Here is a 23127-nt window from a genome sequence, read left to right as displayed (position 1 = left end):
GGCTTCCCTGGTGGCGCAGTGGTTGAGAGTCCGCCTGCCGATGCAGGGGACACGGGTTCGTGCCCCGGTCTGGGAAGATCCCACATGCTGCGGAGTGGCTGGGCCTGTGAGCCATGGCCGCTGAGCCTGCGCGTCCGGAGCCTGTGCTCCGCGATGGGAGAGGCCACAACAGTGAGAGGCCCGCGTACCGCAAAAAAAAAAAAAAAAAAAATCAATTATTATTTTTATTTTTATCCAATAAAGCTCATATTCACCATAATAATATTCAGTCTATTTTTCTAAATTGATTCACTTATTATGCCCTAAACATCTCCTTACTTTCCCATCTCCTTCACTATCTCTTACTGATATTACCAGCTTGTATTTCCCATCTCCATCCCTCCAAATCCTACCCAGCCTTTTAGATTAATTTAAATTTCCACATTTCCTTGATCATCTCACCTGGAAGTTATCTCAATATCCATTAAATTAATATATCACTTAGATTATGCTACTCATAATGTTCTTTTGAATTCAGCCTCATGCACTGTGCCTCTGACTTCTTTTTACAATATTTTGTGAGCTCCTTTACAGGGGAGATCTTGTCTCTGTTTCTTTGTGTCCTATCTCATCTGTAGCACAGTCCATGGAACAGAGTAGGGCAGTAATAAATACTAACTGAACAACAAAAAACAAAAGAAAAGAAAATATTGCATATATGTCTTTCCTTTAAAAGTATACCTGTATATAAAAGTATATATATTTCCTTTAAAAGTATAAAAGTATATTACTATTTAGCACTTAATGTTTCAGGGCATTGTTGGCACAAAATATACATTTTACATGTATATTTAAATCACATGTGCTAGCAGTTATGGTCAAACTATTAACAGTTCTTAGATTAAAGTATGTGCTGAATTCTCTAATTTTTTGTTTCTGGTACAAAAGTCAAACATGTTAGATTGATCTTTAGCCAGCAAGTAAGAATATTAGAAGTAGTTTTTCTATGATTTGTTCCTTATATTTGTTTCCTTCAAAAGGTTGTGACTTTAACTGCTACATTTATTTATTAAAGAAAATATGGATACAACAAATCAAGAGAATAACTTTTAATCAAAATTACATTCCCAGGAATATGTCAAAGCTGGTGGCATTCTTCAGGAGGATATTTCTGAAGCTTGTTTAATTTTGGGAGTTAAAAGACCCCCAGAAGAAAAACTAATGCCTAAGAAGACCTATGCATTCTTCTCCCACACCATAAAGGCTCAGGAAGCCAATATGGGTTTGTTGGATGAGATCCTAAAACAGGTAATTAGTGGCCAATATTCATAAATATTAACATAGAAACATATATATTTTTTAACTTTTAACTGTCAAGTGGAGTTTTAGTTTTCTTTCAGCATCTAGAAAATACATCACGTATTCACCTCAGTAGGAGAGGTGATCTGCAGTTAGTGCTTGTATAGTTCTGCCGCTCTTCGGGCTGCTCTGCTGGGCAAGTTTGGAGTTTGTGATAAGAGGAACCAAACACACTTCATTCCTTTGTATTCTGAAATGGGAAGAATGATAGGAGCATTTGCTCCAAATGATTATTAACTTATAAGGTTAATAGTTCAAATATTAGCAAGTAGAATTTTAGAGCTAAAAGGAACCTCAGGGATCATATAACTTAACCACCCTAATTTTTCAAATGGAGCCCAGAGAGGTGAAGTGACTTGACTGAGGCTGCACAGCTCTGTAGTACCAGAACTGTACTGGAAACTATTTTTACATTTATTAACATTCATAAGGAAAAGAAACATTTTTTGAGATATAAATACTGTGGAAAAACTATCATCTATTTAAAATCCATCTATTTAAAATACTCAACAAATATTTACCAAGTGCCTACAATGTGTCTGACACTGATCACTGCAATGAACATAGCTTACGTTCTAGTACGAGGAGACACTAGAATAAATAAACAGCACCTCATATGTCGCTTGGTGATATGTGTAATGGAGATAAATATAATACAGGAGAAAAAAAGGAGTGCTGGGCACTAGGGGAGGTGATAATGCTACTTGAAATAGGATGATCAGGGAGTGCCTCATTGCAGTATTGGCATTGAGCAAAAATTTGTAAGAGGCAAAGGATCAAGCCATATCCATCTGAGAGAAGCCTTCCAGCCTGAGAGAATAGTAGTGCAAAAGCCCGACAGACAGTCTTTTTGAATGGAGGATTAGAGTTAATCATATTCTAAGATGCTTATTCTGCCTGCTCTGTGAATAAAAGTTGGAGACTGGAGAAGGAGAGCAAAATTGATAAGAAGATTGTTAGTCTAGACTAGTCCAGATGCTAGGCTGCAAATGATGTTGAGGGCGGCGGGAGTGGAGGTCGTGACACATGGACAATCTTGGATGTATTTTAGAGGTCTGATCCTGCAGGATTCATGGATGAGGTGAATGTGGACTATGAGAGAAAGAGAGGAGTCAGAGGCGACTCCAGGATTTTGGTTAGAGTAACTTAAAGGAGTTGCTTTAGATTGACATGATGCTACTGCACGAGGAGCAGGCTTGGGTGGGAGGATGAAGATTTGAGCTTAGGGCCTGTCGAGTTTAATTTGCCCATTAGACATGTAAGGGGAGATGCTGAGTGGGCCATTGGATGTGAGTCTGTAGCTCAGGAGGGCAGCTTCTCCAGATACACATTTTTCAGTTGTCAGAGACTAGATGGTATCTAAAGCCATGAGACTGGGTGAGGGTAAGGAGTGACTGTAGATGGGGAAGTCCAAGGTCTAAGTCCTGGGGTAAGGATGTTAGAGCACTAGAAACTAGACTTGAATCTGACGATAGGTAGAGGACAGGAGAGTTTCACAAACAGTAAAAGTAATGGAGGAAAATGTATTTTACATAAACCTGTAGAATACATTCTTACTAATTTCAGATTCACTAAACAGACACTGTAGTTAATTTACAGTGTTTCATAAGAATCAATTCAAAAAGTAATTAAAGGAAATAGTATTATAGAAGAATGTTTCACTTTAAGCAGATAAAACTCCTCAAAAAGTACTTTAGAAACATTTTTCTTTTTGGTTATATGAAGTTTCGTTCATTTCAAGAAAATTAATGAAAACAGACCCAGCAGGGCTGCTTTTGGGCAACATTTTGTAACAAATTACTTGGAGTTGGATTAATATTAAATATTCTTAAATCCAAGCACATGGCAAAAATTACATCATCTTTGAGGAAAGAGACTATTTAAAACATTCTATAATTCCAATGTGTCAGCAGTTTTTAAGCATGAGGTAATAGGACATTTCCAAGAGAGAGGGAAAATTCCCAAGGAAAGAGGAAGGACAAGATTTTAGTGAAGGTGAGGAAGTGAAGAGCAAGCAGCTTGTGCTACTTTTAAAATAAAGTTCGCTTGTGAAAGGCTGGAGAGAGAAAAAAAAGAGAGAGACAGAGAAACAGAGAGATACTAAGAGAGACAGAAGGAGAGAGAGAGAGAATGAGATAGATTTGCGTGTATGGACTTGAGAGGGTGTATAGTTGTTATTTTTAAAGTAGAAGAGAGACCTGGGTGTATTTAGAATGGCTGAGGGAAAGGAACAGTGTAAAGAAGGAAGAAAGAAAAGAAAGAAAAAGTTTGAGAGGTCTTGGAGGACATAGAATAAAGCTGGCATCTAGCTCACAGGGATTAGTCTCAGGAAAGACTTGTGGTTTTTGAGACTAGAGGGAAGGATGTGAGGATGAGTGGGGGCAGTATGTGGATATATTTGTCAGTGGTGCTGGGCTAAAAGTTAAAAGAAATCATGCCTTTGTTATTTTATTGCCTACTATCAAGGGGTGTTAGCACCCTGCTAGGACTATTCTTTCATTTCTCATCACAAACCTATCATTGATTTGTGACCCAGCATTTTCTAAATATTTCATGGTGCACCTGGCAAGTCAAGATCTATTTTATGAGGGAATACTGTGAAATAATCACTTGCTCATATATGTTTTGTACTCATTCAAATTAAGCTGGATGGGTCTGGTTGAGAAATTTTTTACTGTTTCTTCAGGAAATCCGACTTATTGATTATGAGAAAATGGTGGATCATAGAGGAATACGGGTAGTGGCGTTTGGACAGTGGGCAGGTGTGGCAGGTAGGTATGCCAAGGCTGTTACATCACCCATTTTCTAAATTTGCCTGGGGAGTAACTGCGTTCTCTCTTTTTTGTGGCAAGGGGATGGGAGTGTTCATTTCCACCAATAAAAATAAACATGGGGGTGTGACTAAGGGTGATGAATATCAGGGGAATAAAATAAAATCATTAAACTATATTTATTACAAAAATTAAGAAAAAGAGAGCAGGGAGAAGGACAACAGCTATGCTTAGGCTCTTAATTTTTACTGTTTGGAAGACTGGAAAGAGAGGTCAGTTTGGTGATGAGAAATTGAAGAATGGAAGAAAGGGTAAAAGAGGGAGAAAAGGTATGGGGACAGGAGCCAACAGAGGAGCAGTCTAGCAAGGATACAAGCTGGAGTTTGGGGAAAAACAGTACTTGATTTTTGTCCCAGTTAGTACTTTGAACCATCTTTAGTTGAGAAACACCACATGTTATAACTCTATATCAGATTAGACTACTTGAAGGTGTATAATTGTCAGAATAAGTAGACAGAAAATTTGTAGGGATAGAGGACACAAAACACTATCAACCGCCCTGACATCAGTGGAAGTTCTTGAGCACCCAGCAATCCACCCAGCAACTTGCAGAATAGAACACATTCCTTTCCTGTGGAACATTCATCCAGATGGTCCATATGCTAGGTCACAAAACAATTTTTAATAAATTTAAAAGGTCTGAAATCATAGAGTATGTGCTCTGACTATAATAAAATTGATTTTGGAATTATAATACAAAGATATATAGGAAACTTCCAAATATTTGGAAGATAAACAATGTATTTTTGAATAACCCATGAGTCCAGAAGACATCACAGGAAAAATTAGAAAATATTTTGAATTGAATGAAAATTTAAAACACAGCACACCAAAATTTGTGGAATGCAGGTAAAGTGGTGCTTAGAAGGAAATTTATAGCATTCTAATGCTTTCATTAGAAAAGAAGAAAGTTCTTAAATTAGTAATCTAAATTTCCATCAGAAGAAGCTAGAAAAATAAATTAATTAACCCAAAATTAACCCAAAATTAACCCAAAGCAAATAGAAGGAAGGAAATAATATTGATAAGAGGGAACATCAATTAAATTAAAACAGGAAAATAATAGAGAAAATCAAAAGCCAGTTCTTTTTTTAAAAAAATAATCAATAAAATTGATAAACCTCCAGTTAGATTGATTTTTAAAAAAAAGAGAGAGAAGCCACTTTTTACCAATATTAGGAATACAAGAGGAATCATCACTATATATGTCACAGATATTAAAAATGATAAGGGAATATTATGAATAAGCCAATAAATTTGACAACGTTGACAAAATAGGCAAATCCTTGAAAGACTCATCTCAAGAATAAATAAAACACTTGCATATCAATGTACAAAATAAATTCCACTCATAGGCATTTATCAAGAGAAACAAATTATTTTTTGTAAAGAATTATTTATAGTAGCTTCATTCATAATAGCCCAGACAATCCGCAGAGGAATGGATAAATAAACCGTGGTACATCCATAGAACGGAACACTCCTCAGCAATAAAAAGAAGCAAACTACTTGTACGCACAAAGTATGCATGAATCTCAAAAACATTTTCCTGAGTAAAAGCAGACACACAAAGAAGAGTAAATACTTAAAATTTCATTTGTATGCAACTGTAGAAGAAACGAATCTATAGAGACAAATAAAATCAGTAGTTGTTTGGGGCCAAAGTTCGGGGAGGATTGACTGGAGTGATGGGAATATTCTGTATTTTGATTATGTTGGTGGTAATATGGGTGTGTGCATTTGTTAACAGTTATCAGACTATAGACTTTAAATTGGTGTGATTTGTTGTATGTAAATTATTCCTTTAAAAGTTGACATCAGAAAAAAGGTCAAAGAAAATTTGTCAGGGATATGGAGAGGGAAAGTTCCCTTCTGGAAAAGAAGGGGAGAATGGATGCTGAGGTCTTCGTTACAGGCATGCTAAGTTTCTGCTACGTGAAGGACATCCAGATTGAGAAATCCATAAGGTGGTTGGTTGGGTCTTGAAATAAAATATCTGCGTTAGAGATACAGACTTGGAGTCATCATCATACAGAGAGTACTTGAAATTTAGGAATGCATGAGATTAGCTAAGGGAAAAATGTAGAGATTGAAGAGAATAGTGCCTGGGACAGAATCCTGAGAGTGACCAATACCAAGCAAAGGGCAAGGCACTCATATAAAAGGAATGGGCATGGGAAGTGGAGCCTGCAGAAATGTAGGGTGAAAATGTTCAAGCCAGGCAAGCTGAGGGAAGAGAGTCCCAACAAAGAGGGTCTCTACATTGCCAGATACCTCTGACAAGTAAGCCAAGATCTGAAAAGTGTCCACGAGTTTAGCTGTGTAGGTCACTGAAATGATGGGGGGAGGGGTCATAGGGTCAATGGTGACTTCTTTTTTGCTTATTCATTTGTTTCTGGTATGAGAGAAATGGAGGCGTGTTTAAATGTTGATAAGAATGAACCAATAGAGAGGGATAGAGAGAGGACATAATTCAAGAGTAAATTCCTGAGAGAGACAGGAAGGGATGGGATCTGGAGCAAAGGTGGAGAGATTAACCTTAGAGAAAAAGAGGGGCACTCTCCGTTTTAGCAGGATTGGATGTGGAGGGGACAGGTCGGGGTGCAGCTGGGTTAACGCTTTCGATGGCAGAAAGTTGAGGGAATGGATAAGATGACTACCGGGGCCCCTTCCAAATCTGAGATGCTGTGGTCTGTGCTTTCTCAGAGCACGGAGCAGGTTGGAGGACAGGTAGAGAGAACAGCTTCAACTCCTCCCAACTAATGGTCTTTCTGTTGGTCTGATTCTGCAACAGGGATGATCAACATTTTACATGGAATGGGTTTAAGGCTCCTTGCTTTGGGACATCACACACCTTTTATGGTGAGATGTTTATTGTGTCTATTTTTTTTTTAAATACATGTCACATTTTAAGAATAGAAACCTGTCTCAGGTGTTAGACTAATGTGATCCACGTGTGCTTGCTTGCAGCACATTGGCATGGCTCATAACTACAGGAACAGCAGTCAGGCTGTGCAAGCTGTCCGAGACACTGGCTATGAAATATCTCTGGGATTGATGCCAAAGTCGATAGGGCCCTTAACATTTGTGTTCACAGGGACTGGTAATGTATCTAAGGTATGCTCCAACTGTCTTCTTTCTGTAAAGCAGTCTGAAACTATGACACTAACCCAAAGGATGTGGGCATTTTGTGTAACATTTCAGAGCCCTTCTTTTCCATGACTGGGCATTCTGTTCTTGGTACTTTTCTTACCTATGTACTTTTCCCACAGTAAAGTGCAGTACTGGTCCAAACTTAGTGTCTTTGCTTTGAGTTGATTCCAAGCTGTCAGAGGCTTTGAATGGTGTTTCTTTTCTTTTTTCTTTTTAGAGGGATAACTCCTTGTTGTGTAAAGGTCTATTCTTAGGGTGCTCTGTTTTACCTGTATCACTGAGATATCCCAAAATTTGGAAGTGACCCCAGGATGTAAATTTTACAAGATTTGGAGTTTTGCCAAGAGATGTTAAGAGGCTTAACTCAAGACTACTGTTGTTACTTTCTTCCTTCTGGGGTAGTTTCGAGAATGTATTTTTGATCCCATAGAGAAACTTGTAATTGCAAAATAGATCTTTCTTCAGCGAAAATATTTTACAAACAGGACATCACTATTTATATTGTACTGTGAGATAGCCATCTGATATAAGTAGGAAATATAGTTTCCCCACTTGAAATAATTTCTGCAATGGAGCAAAAATTAAATAGAAATATTTTTATCATACTGTCAGTTCTTAAACCCCCTTGCTTCTATGCTGAATAACTTTAAGTAAAAAAATTAAAGCCCCTTCCAATGAGTGGTGTTTAAATGGGAATAAAAGTTGGTTCACAGGCTGCATGCAAGAGGCTCACCTGTGCTTCCGTGTTGTGGTCCCAGTTGCGGGGCAGGGCAAGTTGAGCTATAAAATTGTGGGGAAGAGGAGTTGGAACCTTTGCAGGAAATCGTATTGGCTCTTCTCGGATTGATTTTTAGAGTTTTCACTCATGCATTATTTACAGGGAGCCCAAGAAATCTTCAATGAATTACCTTGTGAATACGTGGAGCCGCACGAATTAAAAGAAGTTTCCCAAAATGGAGGTAGGGAGGGCGGGGCGGGCGAGTGTTTGTGTCTTTTACTGTTTTTTTTAACAGTTTCAGTGTTATAATATTTTATCACCATAACCCTTTATCATTTGTGACCCACTTGACTAATTCCTTTCTCCTCTGCAAGACCTGAGAAAAGTGTACGGGACAGTGTTAAGTCGCCATCATCATCTCGTCCGGAAAACAGGTGGTATCTATGATCCTGTAGAGTATGACAAATATCCTGAGCGCTACATAAGCCGTTTTAATACTGATGTGAGTATCATGCCTCGCTTTTGAGTTGGTTGCTCGTGATACGCTATAGTTAGGCTGCTTTGAAGGAGAGAGATTGTGATTGTGTACATTGGTTTTCAGTTCTCCATATTGACTTGTGGGGAGTCCTTTGGGTATTATGAGTTGTCCTTAGGTGTTGTTGGCTTTTCTTGGTGTTTGGAGTGGCCTTTGCTTTGTGGCTTTGGTAGTTTCTATGGGTATGCACATTGCTTCACTGACTGTGTTTCTCCTTCAGGTCTGCCTGTGCCCAGTTGCTCTAAACCATTTCCTGTGGATTACTCTTTTCTGTATTTACCCTGAATTAGTTAGTACTGTTGAGAAACCATAGTGTCTATGAGAGTTGTTCTCAACATAGTTCTATCCCTTCTATGGCCACAAATTGCAGTCAACCTCAGCCAGCCATCTTGAAATACATGCCATTGATTACAGGGGACCAGAGTGAAACAGTATGGCTATGGAAGACCCATCTCCACTGTACAAAAGTTACTTCCAGTTCAGATCCTCCTGATGGGGACACTCTGGTCTCGTCTTATAAGAAGGATAATATATTTGTGTGTTTTGTAGTCATTGGTCATGCAACAGTCCTTCTTAAAATAAACCAACAAAAAAATGCATGCATCTAATTGTGAAAAGGAATATTTTAAATAATTTTAAATGTATTTGAACAATATAACATTTTTAGATTCTGGTATGAAATTTAGTGTTATAGCATGTAGAGCATATTATAGAAGAACTCTTACCTGTGGCTTGAAAATGCTTGAGATGCTTAAGAAACAGGAATTATAAAACTAGTTTCAAATTGAAAAATTTTGAATCCAGTAAGTTTCCATCCCTTCTCTTCCCCAGTCACAGAAATACTGGTGATTGGATGCATCCCCAAACTTATAATGACCTAGTTACCATGTATGCATGCATGTAGCGCATTTGCCCATGGAGCTTACAGATGTTATCTGATTTAATCTTCACAGCATTCCTTTGAGGAATAGGGTACACGTTATCCCCACCTGGCAGGTAAGGAAAACAGAGCCCAGAGAAGTTAAGGTAGCATGCTTTAGATCACATGCTACTAGAGGCTGAGCTGGAAATAGAGCACTTGGTCACTTGAACTTCTGTTATTTCCTTTTTCTTGGCTATGCAAGGCATTATAGAACACAGATATTAATGTATTTATATTCATGTGTTTTTCTATAATGAGATAATTTTCCACTGAAATCTGGGTGGGTATTTATCGTCTTTGCTTCGAAAGGTGGCCACTGACTTGGCAAATAACGAAGTCAATTAGAAATAACGTTAAATTATTTCTCATGAACTTTACTGATAGCTCTCTTTCAGCACACTGCTTTGAAAAAGGCTGTTTCCTATCTCGCTGACCTTGGAATCTGCTTTACAGATTGCACCCTATACAACTTGTTTAATTAATGGAATCTACTGGGAACAAAACACTCCTCGCCTACTAACCCGCCAAGATGCTCAGAGTCTCCTGGCTCCAGGCAAGTCCTCAGTTGCTGGTGTTGAAGGCTGCCCTGCACTGCCACACAAGTAAGGACTTCAGCAATGATGGCAGTTTTCAGCAGCAAGGCCCACTGTGAGGGTATCACACATAGGGGACCCACATAGCACAGGACTTGACTAGTAATAACCAGTTGTCTGACTTATCTTATTTAATCTCTTGGAAATATTTGACAGTTAACCTTCCCTCCTTTTTTTTTTTTTAATCAAAGTATAGTTGATTTACAATGTTGTTAGTTTCAGGTGTACAGCAAAGTGATTCAGTTATATATATATGTATAAGGTGACATCCCGAAAGTTAGAAAAAGTGTTCTGGGCTTAACTGTGTTAAGTGATCAGCTGGACTCGGTGATAACATGTTAGGGATAACTGAGATTGCGAAGTTTCTTTTTTTTGTTTGTTTGCTCTAGGGAGCAAGTTTATTTTCTTTATTGAAGTCTGGTTGATTTACAATGCCCTGTTAGTTTCAAGTATACAGCACAGTGATTTAGTTACATATATATATATGTATATATATATATATACATATTTTCCTTTTTCAGATTATTTTCCATTATAGGTTATTATAAGATATTGAATATAGTTCCCTGTGCTATACAGTAGGTCCTCATTTTTTATCCATTGTATATATCGTAGTGTATATCTGTTAATCCCAAGCTCCTCATTTATCCCTCCCTCCCCCCCCTTTGCGCTTTGGTAACCATATGTTTGTTTTCTATGTTTGTGAGTCTATTTCCTTTCCTCCTTCTTGAGATTCTCTTCTCTTATGGGACTCCACACGTAGCTCAAAAGTAAGCTCCTCAGAGAGGTCGTCTCTTGCTTCCCCATTCCCATCACTCTTCAGTCTGTTACTATATTTTTCCCTGAAATTCATGTGTTTATGATTTTTATTTTCCTGTGTTTATGATATTTCCTGCCTCACTAGAACTTACTAGAACTTAATCTCCTTAAGGATAGGGGCCCTATTCGTTTTGGCCACAGGTACCCAGTACGTTGTTTGACATATAATGTTCATTCAAATAATTACTAAACGTTGAATGAATTCGTTAATAAATAAATATTTGTGGAGCACCTGGTCTGCCTGTCACTCTGCTAAGCTGAGAGATAAAGAAACAATGTGGTTGCTACCCTCAGGCATGTAGCTGGCATCAATTCAATTCCAAAGGAAGGCTAGGCGCAATCAATATCGCAAGAGTTTAGAAGAAAGTGGGAGCATGGGCTCGGCAAAGTCTCTAGGGAGGAGTGAGAACAGGGATTTCAAGTGATAGGATTGGTGCTTGATAACTATGGAGCCACCAAAGCACAGTTTAAGACAGTGAGTGGGACACTGTAGCCCTAGTATAGGGTTTATATGGGCAAGTGGAAATTAGAGATCGGGCAGGAAAATTGGGGTCAACTTCAAAAGGATTTCGAATCCTGGGCTGAGACTTTTGTTCATAATTCCAGAGATTTCTATGTAATAACACATAAAATGATGTATTACTAAGCGGGGTGGAGGTAGTGTAGTCGAACTTGCTAAGTTATTTAAAGTTGGCTGACTAGCTTAACTTTAGGCTGTTGTCAATGATTTCTCTAGGGAGGGTTTTTCTTTTTCATTTTTATTGGAGTATAGTTGATTTACAATGTTGTGTTGTTTCTGCTGTACAGCAAAGTGAACCAGTTATATATATATATATATATATATATATCTCCACTCTTTTTTATTTTTAATATTTATTTATTTAGGCTGCACTGAGTCTTAGTTGCGGCATGTGGACTTCTTAGTTGTGGCATGCATGCAGATCTAGTTCCCTGACCAGGGATTGATCCTGGGCCCCCTGCACTGGGAGTGTGGAGTCTTACCCACTGAGCCACCAGGGACTTCCCTATCCACTCTTTTTTAGATTCTTTTCCCATAGAGGCCATTACAGAGTATTGAGTAGGGTCCCCTCTGCTATACAATAGACCTTATTAGTTATCTATTTTATATATAGTAGTATGTATAAGGAGGGTTTTTTTTTCTTTTACTTCTATCTCTTTTCCTTTCTTATCTTCCTCTATCCATCTCCTCTTCCTCTTTTTCTTTTTGCTTGGGGAGACTAAAACTCCTATTAGGAAGATTCTCTGTATCCCAAAAGAACAGTTTCCTGAACATGTGAGCTGTAGGAAAAAGAGCTAAGGAGCCTAGGAAATATTTAGCATCTACATTGAAAATTGTTCAAGCACCTTTCATTTTTACTCATTTTAAATTCTGTCGGAGACTTCAGAGATCCATGTTCACATCTAAGTATTGATGTTATTTACAGACTTGTGGCAATATGTGACATTTCAGCTGACACCGGAGGATCTATTGAGTTTATGACTGAGTGCACGACAATAGAGCATCCCTTCTGCATGTATGATGCAGATCAGCATATTATTCATGACAGGTGAGTTTGCTAAAGCTGTTAGATGGGGAGAGATACATAATAATGCATCATTTACTTCCTTTGATATACTACTCTAAAATACTCAATATTTCACGGCTTTATGAAGGCTATGCAAATTTCCAGAGATACGCTCAAGCATATTAAAAAATTTGGTAGAAAAACCACATTCAGATTTGAGCACTTAAATACACACACACACATACTACATTTCCATGGTTGTGAAGAAGGGAAAAGTTTTATTTGAAAAGTCTTGTTTATTTTCCTATATACTGTGGTAGAAGATTACAAATGATTATGAAGTGTAAATAACGCAGTAGACATCTGCGAAAGTTAGCGCTTACACATAAATTTTGTCCATCCGAATAAAGCACGTTGCTTCTCCTAGCGTCGAAGGCTCTGGGATTCTGATGTGCTCCATTGACAATTTGCCGGCACAGCTTCCAATCGAATCTACCGAATACTTTGGAGACATGCTTTACCCTTATGTTGAAGAAATGGTAAGCGGACTGGTAGCAACACCTCTGTGGCTTTAAATAGGACTTTGGAGTGATCTTATGAATGTTCTGGTCTTCTGTGTCTAAGAAATCTGTTGTAAAATGAAATGCCAGCGCTTCCCCGAAGTACTTACTGACACTCTTATTTTTACATATTCTGCATAATTGTTTCATGGGAAATATGTAACTGCCTTCATGCTTAATTACAATTGCATTTGCCTCTCATTATGCATACTTTATTAAGAATGTTCCTGACATGTGAAATAAGATTTACTTTATTTTCACTTTTTCTCTGCTTTTCTAGGTCAATTCATATTTTGGGGCATTCTTACTATGCTGTGATTAATAGATTGGAAAAATCAGAAATACAGAAAATTTTGTTGGATTTTACTCACTCATGCTTGGTTAATTGACAGCCTATGTTCTGGTCATATATTATTAATATTATTTTTTAACATCTTTATTGGAGTATAATTGCTTTACAATGGTTTGTTAGTTTCTGCTGTATAACAAAGTGAATCAGCTATACATATACATATATCCCCATATCTCCTCCCTCTTGCATCTCCCTCCCACCCTCCCTATCCCACCCCTCTAGGTGGTCACAAAGCACCCAGATGATCTCCCTGTGCTATGCGGTTGCTTCCGACTAGCTATCTGTTTTACATTTGGTAGTGTATATATGTCCATTGCCACTCTCTCACTTCGTCCCAGCTTACTTTTCCCCCTCCGTGTGTCCTCAAGTCCATTCTCTACGTCTGCATCTTTATTCCTGTCCTGCACCTAGGCTCTTCAGAAACTTTTTTTTTTTTTTTTTTTTTAAGATTCCACGTATATGTGTTAGCATACGATATTTGCTTTTCTCTTTCTGACTTACTTCACTCTGTATGACACACCCTAGGGACATCCACCTCAATACAAATAACTCAATTTCGTTTCTTTTTGTGGCTAATATTCCATTATATATATGTGCCGCATCTTCTTTATCTCTTCATCTGTCGACGGACACTTAGGTTGCTTCCATGTCCTGGCTATTGTAAATAGAGCTACAGTGAACATTGTGGTACATGACTCTTTTTGAATTATGGTCTTCTCAGGGTATATGCCCAGCAGTGGGATTACTGGGTTGTATGGAAGTTCTATTTTTAGTTTTTTAAGGAAACTCTACATACTGTTCTCCATAGTGGCTGTATCAATTTACATTCCCACCAACAGTGCAAGAGGGTTCCCTTTTCTCCAAACCCTCTCCAGCATTTATTGTTTGTAGATTTTTTGATGATGGACATCCTGACTGGTGTGAGGTGGTACCTCATTGTAGTTTTGATTTGCATTTTTCTAGTGACTAGTGATGTTGAGCATCCTTTCATGTGTTTCTTGGCAATCTGTATATCTTTTTTGAAGAAATGTCTATTTAGGTCTTCTGCCCATTTTTGGATTGGGTTGTTTGTTTTTTTGATATTGAGCTGCATGAGCTGCTTGTAGATTTTGGAGATTAATCCTTTGTCAGTTGCTTTATTTGCAAATATTTTTTCTCATTCTGAGGGTTGTCTTTTCGTCTTGTTTATGGTTTCCTTTGCTAGGCAAAAGCTTTTAGGTTTTATGAGGTCCCATTTGTTTATTTTTGTTTTTATTTCCATTTCTCTAGGAGGTGGGTCAAAAAGGATCTTGCAGTGATTTATTTTTATTTATTTATTTATTTTTTTGCAGTACGCAGGCCTCTCACTGCTGCGGCCTCTCCCGCTGCGGAGCACAGGCTCCGGACACGCAGGCTCAGTGGCCATGGCTCACGGGCCCAGCAGCTCAGCGGCATGTGGGATCCTCCCGGACCGGGGCACAAACCCGCGTCCGCTGCATTGGCAGGCGGACCCCCAACCACTGCGCCACCAGGGAAGCCCTCTTGCGGTGATTTATGTCACTGAGTGTTCTACCTATGTTTTCCTCTAAGAGTTTTATAGTGTCTGGCCTTACATTTAGGTCTTTAATCCATTTTGAGTTTATTTTTGTGTGTGGCATTAGGGAGTGTTCTAATTTCATTCTTTTACAAATAGCTGTCCAGTTTTTCCAGCACCATTTATTGAAGAGGCTGTCTTTTCTCCCTTGTATATTCTTGCCTACTTTATCAAATATAAGGTGACCATATGTGCATGGGTTTATCTCTGGGCTTTCTATCCTGTTCCATTGATCTATATTTCTGTTTTTGTGCCAGTACCATACTGTCTTGATTACTGTAGCTTTGTAGTATAGTCTGAAGTCAGGGAGCCTGATTCCTCCAGCTCCGTTTTTTGTTCTCAAGATTGCTTTTGCTATTCGGGGTCTTTTGTGTTTCCATACAAATTGTGAAATTTTTTATTCTAGTTCTGTGAGAAATGCCATTGGTAGTTTGATAAGGATTGCATTGAATCTGTAGATTGCTTTGGGTAGTATAGTCATTTTCACAATGTTGGTTCTTCCAATACAAGAGCATGGTATATCTCTCTGTTTGTATCATCTTTAATTTCCTTCATCAGTATCTTATAGTTTTCTGCATACAGGTCTTTTGTATCCTTACATAGGTTTATTCCTAGGTATTTTATTCTTTTGTTGCAGTGGTAAATGGGAGTGTTTACTTAATTTCTCTTTCAGATTTTTCATCATTAGTGTATAGGAATGCATGAGATTTCTGTGCATTAATTTTGTATCCTGCTACTTTACCAAATTCATTGATTAGCTCTAGTAGTTTTCTGGTAGCATCTTTAGGATTCTCTATGTATAGTATCATGTCATCTGCAAACAGTGACAGTTTTACTTGTTCTTTTCTGATTTGGATTCCTTTTATTTCTTTTTCTTCTCTGATTGCTGTGGCTAAAACTTCCAAAACTATGTTGAATAATAGTGGTGAGAGTGGACAACCTTGTCTTGCTCCTGATCTTAGTGGAAATGGTTTCAGTTTTTCACCATTGAGGACGATGTTGGCTGTGGGGTTGTTATATATGGCCTTTATTATGTTGAGGTAAGTTCCCTCTATGCCTACTTTCTGGAGAGTTTTTATCATAAATGGCTGTTGAATTCTGTCAAAAGCTTTCTGTAACTATTGAGATTATCATATGGTTTCTATCCTTCAATTTGGTATTATGGTGTATCACATTGATTGATTTGCGTATATTGAAGAATCCTTGCATTCCTGGGATAAATCCCACTTGATCATGGTGTATGATCCTTTTATTGTGCTGTTGGATTCTGTTTGCTGGTATTTTCTAGAGGATTTTTGCATCTATATTCATCAGTGATATTGGCCTGTAGTTTTCTTTCTTTGTGACATCTTTGGTTTTGGTATCAGGGTGATGGTGGCCTCATAGAATAAGTTTGGGAGTGTCCCTCCCTCTGCTATATTTTGGAAGAGTTTGAGAAGGATAGGTGTTAGCTCTTCTCTAAATGTTTGATAGAATTCAAACATTTGAAGTCAAACATTTGATGGCTTTGAAGCCATCTGGTCCTGGGCTTTTGTTGGTTGGAAGATTTTTAATCACAGTCTCAATTTCAGTACTTGTGATTGGTCTGTTTATATTTTCTATTTCTTCCTGGTTCAGTCTCGGAAGGTTGTGCTTTTCTAAGAATTTGCCCATTTCTTCCAGGTTGTCCATTTTATTGGCATAGAGTTGCTTGTAGTAATCTCTCATGATCCTTTGTATTTCTGCAGCGTCAGTTGTTACTTCTTTTTCATTTCTAACTCTGTTGATTTGAGTCTTCTCCCTTGTTTTGTTGATGAGTCTGGCTAATGTTTTATCAATTTTGTTTATCTTCTCAAAGAACCAGCTTTTAGTTTTATTGATCTTTGCTGTCGTATCCTTCATTTCTTTTTCAGTTATTTCTGATCTGATCTTTATTATTTTCCTTCTTCTAACTTCGGGATTTTTTTGTTCTTCTTTTTGTACTTGCTTTAGGTGTAAGGTTAGGTTGTTTATTTGAGATGTTTCTTGTTTCTTGAGGTAGGATTGTATTGCTATAAACTTCCCTCTTATAACTGCTTTTGCTGCATCCCATTGGTTTGGGGTTGTTGTGTTTTCATTGTCATTTGTTTCTAGGTATTTTTTCATTTCCTCTTTGATTTCTTCAGTGATCTCTTGGTTATTAAGTAGTGTGTTGCTTAAGCTGCATGTGTTTATATTTTTTACAGGTTTTTTTTCCTGTAATTGATATCTAGTCTCATAGCATTGTGGTCAGAAAACATACTTGATACGATTTCAATTTTCTTAAATTTACCAGGGCTTGATTTGTGACCCAAGATATGGTCTATCTGGAGAGTGTTCCATGAGCACTTGAGAAGAATATGTGTTCTGTTGTTTTTGGATGGAATGTCCTATAAATATCAGTTAAGTCCATGTCGTTTAATGTACCATTTAAAGCTTGTCTTTCCTTATTTATTTTAATTTTGGATGATCTGTCCATTGGTGAAAGTGGGGTGGTAAAGCCCCCTACTATGATTGTGTTACTGTCGATTTCCCCTTTCATGACTGTTAGCATTTTCCTTATGTATTGAGGTGCTCCTATGTTGGATACATAACTATTTACAGTTGTTATATCTTCTTCTTGGATTGATCCCTTGATCATTATGTAGTGTCCTTCTTTGTCTCTTCTAATAGTCTTTATTTTAAAGTCTATTTTGTCTGATATGAGAATTGCTACTCCAGCTTTCTTTTGGTTTCCATTTGCATGGAATATCTTTTTCCATTCCCTTACTTTCAGTCTGTATGTGTCCCTAGGTCTGAAGTGGGTCTCTTGTAGACAGCATACATATGGGTCTTGTTTTTATATCCATTCAGCAAGCCTGTGTCTTTTGGTTGAAGCATTTAATCCATTTACATTTAAAGTGATTATCAATATGTATGTTCCTATTACCATTTTCTTTATTGTTTTGGGTTTGTTTTTATAGGTTTTTTCCTTGTCTTGTGTTTCCTTCTTAGAGAAATTCCTTTAGCATTTGCTGTAAAGCTGGTTTGGTGGTGCTTAATTCTCTTAGCTTTTACTTGTCTGTAAAGCTTTTAATTTCTCCATCGAATCTGAATGAGATCCTTGCTGAGTAGAGTAATTTGGTTGTAGGTTTTTCCCTTTTGTCACTTTAAATATGTCCTGCCACACCCTTCTGGCTTGCAGATTTTCTGCTGAGAAATCAGCTGTTAACCTTATGGGGATTCCCTTGTATGTTATTTGTTGCTTTTCCCTTGCTGCTTTTAATATTTTTTTCTTTGTATTTAATTTTAGATAGTTTGATTAATATTTGTTTTTGTGTGTTCCTCCTTGGATTTATCCTGTGTGGGACTCTCTGCGCTTCCTGGACTTGATTGACTATTTCTTTTCCCATATTAGGGAAGTTTTCAACTATAATCTCTTCAAATATTTTCTCAGACCCTTTCTTTTTCTCTTTTTCTTCTGGGACCCCTATAATTCAAATGTTGGTGCTTTTAATATTGTCCCAGAGGTCTCTGAGACTGTCCTCAATTCTTTTCATTCTTTTTCTTTTTTCTGCTCTGCAGAAAATCCTTTCCTGCTCTGCTCTTATCCTTTCTTCTGCCCCAGTTATTCTTCTATTGATTCCTTCTAGAGAATTTTTAATTTCATTTATTGTGTTGTTCATTATTGTTTGTTTGCTCTTTAGTCCTTCTAGGTCCTTGTTAAATGTTTCTTGTATTTTCTCCACTTGTTTCCCAAGATTTTGGATCATCTTTTCTATCATTACTCTGAATTCTTTTTCAGGTAGACTGCCTTTTTCCTCTTTATTTGTTTGGTTTGGTAGGTTTTTACCTTGCTCCCTCATATTTTGTGTATTTCTCTGTCTTCTCATTTTTCTTAACTTACTGTGTTTGGGGTCTCCTTTTTGCAGGCTGCAGGTTCATAGTTCCCGTTGTTTTTGGTGTCTGCCCCCAGTTGGTAAGGTTGGTTCAGTGGTTTGTGTGAACTTCCTTGTGGAGGGGACTTTTGCTTGTGTTCTGGTGGATGAGGCTGGATCTTGTCTTTCTCGTGGGCAGGACTGCATCTGGTGTGTCTTTTGGGGTGTCTGTGGACTTATTATGATTTTAGGTAGCGTCTCTGCTAATGGATGGGGTTGGGTTCCTGTCTTGCTAGTTGTTTGGCATAGGGTGTCCAGCACTGTAGCTTACTGGTCTTTGAGTGGAGCTGGGTCTTCACATTGAGATGGAGATCTCTGGGAGAGCTTTCATCGTTTGGTATTATGTGGGGTCTGAGGTCTCTGGTGGACCAATGTCCTGAACTCGGCTATCCCATCTAAGAGACTCAGGCCTGACACCCAGCCAGAGCACCAAGACCATGTTAGCCTCACGGCTCAGAAGAAAACGGAGAAAAAAAGAAAGAAAGAAAAAAAAATAAAATAAAGTTATTAAAAATATATATTATTAAAAGTTAACAAAATAATTTAAAAAAAAAGAAAGAGGACTTCCCTCATGGTGCAGTGGTTAAGAATCTTCCTGCCAATGCCTGGGACACGGGTTCATGCCCTGGTCCGGGAAGATCCCACATGCCACAGAGCAACTAAGCCTGTGTGCCACAACTACTGAGCCTGTGCTCTAGAGCCTGCGCGCCACAACTACTGAAGCCCGCTTGCCTAGAGCCCGTGCTCAGCAGCCAGAGAAGCCACCGCAATGAGAAGCCTGCGCACTGCAATGAAGAGTAGCCCCCACTCGCCGCAACTAGAGAAGGCCCTCACGCAGTAACAAAGACCCAATGCACCCAAGAATAAAAATAAAATAAATTAAAAAAAAAATAAAAGAAAGAAAGCAGAGAGCATCCAAACCAATAAAGAAATCTACCAATGATAACTAACGGTAAATACTATACAAAACAAAAAAACCCCAAAAAAGTGGACATATAGAACCCTAGGTTAAATGGTAAATGCAAAGCTATACAGACAGAATCACACAAAGAATCATACACATACACACAAAAAGAGAAAAAGAAAAAATATATATAAAAAGGAAGAGACTAACCAAATCAATAAACAAATCTAACAGTGATATTAAGCTCTAAATACTAAACTAAGATAAACATAAAACCAGAAACAAATTAGACACAGAAAGCAAACCCCAAGTCTAGCGTTGCTCCCGAAGTCCACCACCTCAATTTTGAGGCAATTCGTTGTCTATTCAGGTATTCCACAGGTGCAGGTACATCAAGTTGACTGTGGAGAGTCAATCTGCTGCTTCTGAGGCTGCTGGGAGAGATTTCCCGTTCTCTTCTTTGTTCGCACAGCTCCTGGGGTTCAGCTTTGGGTTTGGCCCCGCCTCTGCGTGTAGGTCGCCCTCAGGTGTCTATTCCCACCCAGACAGGACGGGTTAAAGGAGAAGCTGATTAGGGGGCTCTGGCTCACTCACCTGGGGGAAGGGAGGGGTACAGAATGAGGGGTGAGCCTCTGGTGGCAGAGACCGGCATGATGTTGCAACAGCCTGAGGCGTGCCGTGTGTTCTCCCAGGAAGTTGTCCCTGGATCATGGGGCCCTGGCAGTGGCAGGCTGAGCTGCACAGGCTCCCTGGAGGGGAGGTGTGGACAGTGACTTGTGCTCACACACAGGCTTCTTGGTGGCTGCAGCAGCAGCCTTAGCATCTCATGCCCGTCTCTGGTGTCTGCGCTGATAGCCGCGGCTTGCGCCCATCTCTGGAGCTCGTTTAGGCTGTGCTCTGAATCCCCTCTCCTTGCGCATCCCGAAACAATGGTCTTTTGTCTCTTAGGCAGTTCCAGACTTTTTCCCGGACTCCCTCCCGATTAGCTGTGGCTCACTAGCCCCCTTCAGGCTGTGTTCAGGCAGCCAACCCCAGTCCTCTTCCTGGGATCTGACCCCCGAAGCCTGAGCCTCAGTTCCCAGCCCCCACCCCCCTGGCGGGTGAGCAGACAAGCCTCTCGGGCTGGTGAGTGCTGGTCAGCACCGATCCTCTGTGCGGGAATCTCTCCACTTTGCCCTCGGCACCCCTGTTGCTGCGCTCTCCTCCGCAGCTCCGAAGCTTCCCCCCTCTGCCACCCGCAGTCTCTGCCCGCGAAGGGGCTTCCTAGTGTGTGGAAACTTTTCCTCCTTCACAGCTTCCTCCCCGAGGTGCAGGTCCCATCCCTATTCTTTTGTCTCTGTTTTTTCTTTTTTCTTTTGCCCTACCCAGGTAGGTGGGAAGTTTCTTGCCTTTAGGAAAGTCTGAGGTCTTCTGCCGGCGTTCAGTAGGTGTTCTGTAGGAGTCGTTCCACATGTAGATGTATTTTTGATGTATTTGTGGGGAGGAAGGTGATCTCCACGTCTTTCTCCTCTGCTGTCTTGAAGGTCCACTGGTCATGTATTATTTACTGTGATCAGCGATTGACTGCTGAAATACGGTGTTATCTAAATTCCATTTTCTTTTTCGGGAAAAGCTTTCTTATTTCAGTATTTATCCTGAGCATTTATACCCATCCTGCTTTATTTCTATTGCTTATGGCTGTCTGCCTCAGGCAATGGTTCCAAAGGTATGAAGAGTGGCTCTTGTCCTTTTCATCCATGGTTTCACTCAGGAGCCCTCATACTAAAATGGGGCAATAGGTAGTGTGGTATTAATAAGTGCAACTTCCAGCCCATTTTCTTCTTTTCTTTCACAAATTATTCTATTTTGACCCTTTGTTTTTCCTCCTGGAATATGTCAGCAGGGAGATGTAACAGGCTTTAGAAAATGATGGTGGCAGGCATTATCATGGTTGGAAACAATATTATATAGCACTTACTATGTTCCAGACAGTGTTCAAATTACTTTATATATTTTAATTTTTAAATACTCGTGACCACCCTTTCAGGTAGGTACCATTATCAACCCATTGTACTGATTAGAAAACTGAGACGCGAAGAAGTTAAGGCTGAGAAAGCTTGCTGATGTAGTACTGGATCTGCAGTGTGTCTGGAATTGGTGCTGAGGGATTAAAGTAGCCTGAGAAAGAGAGTATAAATGCCAGGTTTTACTGGAGACAATCACTTGCTTTATGGCCTTGAGCCGGGCAGTCACTTCCTTTCTGAGCCTCAGATGTTTCACCTGTAAAGTAAGGTGGTTTTAATATATAATCTTAATGGTCCCTCTAGTTCTAACGTTCTGTAATTGTAAATGTTTAAGTGGTGAAAAGCATGTGTATATTTAAAAAGTAATAATAAATTTACCTAGATGTTTACTGTTTTCAGTGATGTTCATTCATTTCCCTCTGGTATCATTTCCCTGAAGAATCAATAACTTCCTTTAGCTCTTTACTTGAATTTTTATTTCAGATATTCTCTTTTAGTTCTAAACTTTCCATTTAGTATGTTTTTTTCTCTTTCTCTCCTGGGAATTTCTATCTTTTTATTTATTCTGAGTGTAGTTTCCTCTATCACATGGAGCACAGCTGTAAAAGCCACCTTACAGTCTACCTCATATTTCCAAAATTCTGGGTAAACTTGGGCGTGACATATATTGATTGTCTTTTCCCTTGAGAATGGATCACGTCATAGTTTTCTCGTTTTCTTAAGCTGAATAGTTTTGGAGAACATCCTGGATGAGTTGAAGAGTCATGCTGTGGAGATTCTGGATTGCTACATTTCTCTGAAAAGTGTTGATTTTGTTTGGTTTATTAACTTGGCTAGACTTAAACTGAAAACTCTGTCTCACCTGAGACAGGTAGCTCAAGTTCAGCTCTTTCATCTTTATCTGGATTGCTTGTAATCTGACCTGTACATGCTCAGTCCTTCCAGACTTGGACCAGAGTTTACATGGAAGTTGGGCTTCACTTTATCTGAATCTGTCCTTTTTGGCATTTTCCAGTCACACTCCAGAGGCTGTGGTGCTGTGGGTTTTAGCCCTGTTTCCTCAGATCAGAAAGTCAATGAGCTTGCTTGCAGGTTTTTAGCTCTTCACACCACGTGGCCCCTCCTCAGGGCAATGCCAAGAGAACAGCAAGCTCAACTACGGCACTGCTGATTTCTTCCGAGTTTTGACACTCTCCCCAGACCGCCTGCTATTCTTCATTCTCTGAAGCCCTCACGTAGTTAGTTTTGTTTGTATTCTGTCCAGAGTTTATCGTTGTTATGCGTAGAAGGGATGGTCTGTTAGAGCTTAGTCCCTACCTAAAAGAGAACTCCCCAGTCATAATACATTAATTAAATCAGCTTGACTCCGGCAGAGCTTTGGAGTAG

At 39.0% G+C, this 23127-nt stretch overlaps 1 protein-coding gene across 3 annotated transcripts in view; it reads left to right on the top strand.

Moving 5' to 3' along the window:
* Positions 1-23127, top strand: part of AASS (aminoadipate-semialdehyde synthase) — a 70860-nt gene that overhangs the window by 10804 nt on the left and 36929 nt on the right. For all 3 annotated transcript variants that reach the window (XM_067746847.1, XM_067746846.1, XM_067746848.1), the window contains exons 3-11: positions 1111-1287; positions 4025-4109; positions 6964-7031; positions 7140-7286; positions 8203-8281; positions 8415-8542; positions 9951-10099; positions 12355-12477; positions 12863-12974. In XM_067746847.1, coding sequence (XP_067602948.1) covers positions 1111-1287; positions 4025-4109; positions 6964-7031; positions 7140-7286; positions 8203-8281; positions 8415-8542; positions 9951-10099; positions 12355-12477; positions 12863-12974 — 1068 coding nt within the window. The remainder of the gene's footprint in view (positions 1-1110; positions 1288-4024; positions 4110-6963; positions 7032-7139; positions 7287-8202; positions 8282-8414; positions 8543-9950; positions 10100-12354; positions 12478-12862; positions 12975-23127) is intronic.

The sequence above is a fragment of the Pseudorca crassidens genome, chromosome 8 (assembly GCF_039906515.1).
Source record: "Pseudorca crassidens isolate mPseCra1 chromosome 8, mPseCra1.hap1, whole genome shotgun sequence".
Classification (NCBI taxonomy): domain Eukaryota; kingdom Metazoa; phylum Chordata; class Mammalia; order Artiodactyla; family Delphinidae; genus Pseudorca; species Pseudorca crassidens.
Note: the sequence above shows the minus strand (reverse complement) of the source record. Positions and strands in the feature narration are given on the sequence as shown.